We start from the raw sequence: 5212 nt of genomic DNA on the forward strand, positions 1-5212 counted from the left end.
CCTCAGTGTCCTGAATGATTTTAAAAGGCTAAACCGTCATGGTCATTTTGAGTTTGCAGAAGAGGCAGAAGTCACATAGTGCTGGATCTTATGTATTTGGTAGATGAGGATATATCGTAATCCTTTATGAAGCTACTTTTTGATTAGATGGCAATCTGCAGCACATTCACCACATTTTTCATCCTATTTGCAAACAAATACAAGAGGACTTCTTGAACTACTTCCTCATGGGGCAAGAATGATGTATTTGAAGTGGACGGCATTATGAGGAGAGTCCTGGAGATATATCTTTTACTGCAGTATTTTTATTTATACACATTATGATTTCTAACCAAGCCTTGTATTACTATGAGATGATATAAAGTCTCAAAGTATTTCTGAGGCAGCATATCCTCATGGCATGGAAGCCACAGTGTGTTCCCTCATTTGGCAACTGTGCCAGACTAAGAGGCCAGGATTTCCTGGAACAGGTCACAACCTCCCTTGCTACCCAGGAGCTGCACTTGAAATGTCTCTTTGCTCAACTCAAGTCCTCCTGGATGCAATGAGAGCAGGAGTCCAATTTGAGAGCAAGGAAAGCTGCTCTGAGCTGCTTTGCATATCGCATCTAGAGAGCAGTCAGGCCTGAGCAAAGCCTCTTTAAAGGCAGCTGTAGGGCCTGTAAGGAGTGGTCTGCAGGTCAGCTCTCAGAGATGGGGTCCAAGGTTCCCCTGCTGTGGATGCTGCTGCTGTTGGTTCCAGGTGAGGGTGTAGGCAGTGTGGGATACAGTTAACACTCCGCAGGGTTATAGACGCAGTGGTCTGGGCTGGATGTGTTGGTGATGGGGGGTTGTGTGCCTTTATCATTCCAGGCTCCACCGGGGACATAGTGCTGACTCAGACTCCAGCCTCCTTGACTGTGTCTGCAGGACAGAGGGCCACCATCTCCTGCAGGGCCAGCCAGAGTGTTAGTGTAGATGGTATTGGTATTATGCAGTGGTATCAACAGAAAGCAGGGCAGCCTCCCAAACTTCTGATCTATGCAGCATCCAATTGAGCCTCATCATTCCAGGCTCCACCGGGGACATAGTGCTGACTCAGACTCCAGCCTCCTTGACTGTGTCTGCAGGACAGAGGGCCACCATCTCCTGCAGGGCCAGCCAGAGTGTTAGTGTAGATGGTATTGGTATTATGCAGTGGTATCAACAGAAAGCAGGGCAGCCTCCCAAACTTCTGATCTATGCAGCATCCAATTGAGCCTCTGGGGTACCAGAGCGGTTCAGTGGCAGTGGGTCTGAGACAGACTTCACCCTCACCATTCACCCTGTGGAGGCCCAGGATGCTGCACACTATTACTGTGAGCAGGGAAAAGATCTTCCTCTCACCGTGCTCTGCCTCTGAACAAAGCTCTTCAGGCAGCTACTCACTGAGGCTCAACCTCCCAGATGCTTCCTCCCACCCAGGCAGCTGTCTTTTGTGTTTCTGGGCTTGCTTGGGGTAAAGGGTGAAACAGTTCAACAGGAACTTCTTAACCTGATATGTGTTTCATCCTTTATAATTTTAGTGTTTTTTGTACAGGGGATCAAACTGGGGTCCTTGCGCTTGTGAGGCAGGCAGTAGAACCACCGAGCTCAATCGCTTGCCCTATAATTTTATGATATTTGTACTTAAGACCTCATCACTACTTAGTGTGTTTCCTAGCTTTAATAGTCTTGTCCAAGAATATTTTTATACTTTAAAAATCTTTAATTTAATTTTGTATAAAAAAGCTTTCCACAATCAATTTTCTTGTTATTTATCTTTCAGAAATGGCTATGCTATCACCCAAATTCTAATATTTTTCACTATCCCTATTTGCCTGAGCTCACAAAAAAGTTTTCTTGAGCTGTTCTAGAAACCAAACAGTTATCATCTATTTATATTCACTGGCTTCATTTAGATATCTGTCTTTGCGTCTGGTCCCAAAATAAGTCATCAGTTGCAAATTAATAACTTTTCTTCTAACCTGAAGTTCATGTCTGTTTTCTATATCATCCATGTGTATTTCTAAGTTCTTTTCTATCTTCTTTCTCTTTCATTTTGCAATTGTTCTAATGACACAGAAGGAATAGACTCCAGAGCCCTAAGTGTTCACATCCACATTTGTGGAAGTTTCAGCTATTATCTCTTCCATCCGTACCTTGTACTCTTTGGGCTCCTACATGTTCCCTAAAAGGAAACTCAGGAAAATGTTCCTTTACACATTTGACTTAGCCCATATGCACACATCTTTACTAAACCAGTAGAGAAATGCAACAAAACCAGCAGTCATTTGTCAAAGAGAAGAACAGAATGGATAAACTTCTACAATTGACATAGAGTGAAAGATGATACAAACTGGAAGTGTCAAGAAGAGAAGTAAAGACCTGCTTTGGGGTTCTACTGACGTTAAAGGACAATCAGGAAATTCCATGAACTGGATGGCAATACAATGACCACCACAGCTGTCAAAGAAATATTCTCTGAAAGATAGAAACAACCCATACTTACTAACAATAGACAGCTGGAGTTATCTTTTATTTATTGAAGGGATTCAATTCATAATGAGAAATCTTGAGGAAGCAAAAATGAAAAGCACACTTCACAAATGCTATTGCTCTTCAGAGCATTTGAACTTCCTTTCCTCAAGTGGAAAATGCCTGTCTTTCTGTTAAATGGCACCCAGTAGAGGGAATCACCTCACTTTTTAAAAATCACATCACATGGACAGTTGCGGGAACATTTGAATTTTCTCATCCAAAACAACCTTTCCTCTCTTACGAAGTTCCCAGTTAAGTTTGGCAGAATACTTGGTTCTGAAGAAATGTATTCCATGCCTCAATTAAATTGAGGACAGAAGTTTCATCTTTTAGAGACCATCTCCTTGGATTCAGTGGTCTTGGTTATCTGAAAGGATGTCCATTAGCTAATCAAACTCACAAAGTCATAATATTGGAATACCCTGCTGCAATTTTAGTAATAAGGCAATAACTGTACAAAACCAATGGGGATTGCTATACTTTAAAATTTTTTCTTTAATATGTTTTACTACAATGCAAGCAGAGTGGAAAGATAGGAAAAATCAGAGTTTTAGTGCTGAATATATTTGATTGAGCCTCTTGTATGGTTCCGATGTAGTATGTTTCCCCAAATGATGGTAGTATGGAAGGCTTGTTCCAAATACAGGAGTCTTTAGATGTGGAGATTTTGAGAAATGATCCGATTATGCAAGTGTGAGCCTCAGCAATGGATTAATTCACTGCAGAGATCTTACAGAATGACTATAGGAGGAGGATTTGGTATAGAGTGTGGAGCGATGGCTTTGGTGATGGTGTCTTTTCCTGATCCATCCATTTTTTCCTTTTTACCTCTGCTTCTACTTCTGGCCCCCATGAGGTGGTTGCTTGGTTTTGCCATGCCTTTCTGCCAAGATGCTTCTGCCTCAGTAGAGGCCCAGAAACAACAGCCTGACTGATAACACCTGAAAATGTGAGCCAAAGTAACATATTCTGCTCTAAGTTGTTTTTCTTCTTTTTTTACCCTCAAACTCCAAGTACAGGAAATATAGAACGAGCATTATTTTGAGATGTTTTCTTTCTAGCAAGGGAAAACTATGAAATTTGGACAATAAGTGTTGCATATCATAAACTCTGGGAGCAATTTCACTCTCATAATGTCATCATTTCAAAACTTTTAACCATTGAAATTCTAGACTTGAAGCATTTAAAATTAAAATATTCACTTAGCTGCAATCTTGAAATAACTTATGAAAGAGTACAGAAGATTGGATTAATTTGAACATGCACACACTTTGCAGAAGCAATAATACCAAATTTGATAATAGCAATGACCCACATTTATTTACTGTTGCATTTTCATATGCTTTTCACAATCAGTTTCTCACCATGTATTATGATTATGGAAACCTCATCCCTTCCAGTGGAACACGGTTTATTGAGTGAAAAATTTTAGGACCCATTTGAAAACAAATGTGATTAATCAGATCCTCTGTTATCTATACAACAGGAGTCACCTGAAGCACCCTTGACACCACTCACCTCTGTGCAGAGGCAGTGTCCCCACCAGGGGCCTGTAGACACAGGCCCTGTGGCCTCATTTGAGAGCTTTCTACTCCTTGCCTCATTGCCCTAACATCAGGGCTCTCTCTGCTGTCATCTTCACAAACTTTCCTGATTCTGCTGCAAACAGTGGCCATTTCCCAGGCCATATATTCTGGATCTTCATCCTCCAGTGAAGAGAATTGACGCTGGGCAGTCTGGGTGATCCATAGTCCCTGCTTTTCTGAATCAAGGCTGGATTCCAGGGTCATCATCTCAAGCTGAAGGAATAAAAACTTATATAGAGTCAATCAGTTAGGACTGGCAGTTTTACTCACAGTTTCTGTCTTGATGATCTTGGATACAAAACCAAACACCAGTGTGGTGGAAGAATTGGTAAGTTCCTCACCATTGATAAGAGCAGCCACTTTAGTTCACTAATAAAAATCCTATTACCTTTGGATTTTTGGAAATTGAAGTACCTGTGAATAACATATTTTGAGGAAACATCTCATGAAGGTTTGTATATATGTAGTGAATTACTTGGTACTATCATGATGTATTAATCCATTTTCTCCCACTAAAAACAAATTTCCTGAGGCCATGCACTTCACAAAGAAAAGAGATTTATTTAACCCACAACTTTTCAGACTGAAAGTCAAACACTGAGCAGTCTCACTGGAATTATCTGAACACAGCTGATGGTGGCATGACGTGGAGTACAGAGAGAAGGAGTTGTCTGGTAGGGGATACTTCAGCCCCGAGAAAACTGGGACCTCATAAGGAAAACATTGATGCCTCTTGAGAGCAGCTCCCCCACTGACATAACCACAACCCGAAAGGCCCCACCTGTGCAGTTTTATACCCTCTCAATAGCACAACAGCAGGGCCCAGGGCTCCAGCTCAGGATCCCTTGGAAGCACTCACAGCCTAACCATACCAATCCTGAGTAAGAATGGATCACAGTCATTTCAAAATGATACAAATACTCTTGTGTGCGCTATTGAGATCTTACTGTTAGTCTTTGAGATATATTTAGGAAATTAAACACTTACTGAAATGTATGAGCATCACATTTCGGTTTCCCACTGCAATCTTCTGAGGATAAAGTGAAGACCTTGTGGCAACAATGACTAACTTTTTACTGTGTATTTTCT

The 5212-nt window shown here is 41.3% G+C and overlaps 1 gene segment (V, D, J or C); it reads left to right on the forward strand.

The window, feature by feature from the left end:
* Positions 1-692: 692 nt before the first annotated feature.
* On the forward strand, positions 693-1380 carry LOC117285712. The segment is given in 2 exon segments: positions 693-741; positions 1052-1380. Coding segments are annotated over 2 exon segments (378 nt in total).
* Positions 1381-5212: the final 3832 nt, after the last annotated feature.

The sequence above is a fragment of the Fukomys damarensis genome, unplaced genomic scaffold (assembly GCF_012274545.1).
Source record: "Fukomys damarensis isolate Sample0158 unplaced genomic scaffold, DMR_v1.0_HiC HiC_scaffold_2, whole genome shotgun sequence".
Lineage (NCBI taxonomy): Eukaryota > Metazoa > Chordata > Mammalia > Rodentia > Bathyergidae > Fukomys > Fukomys damarensis.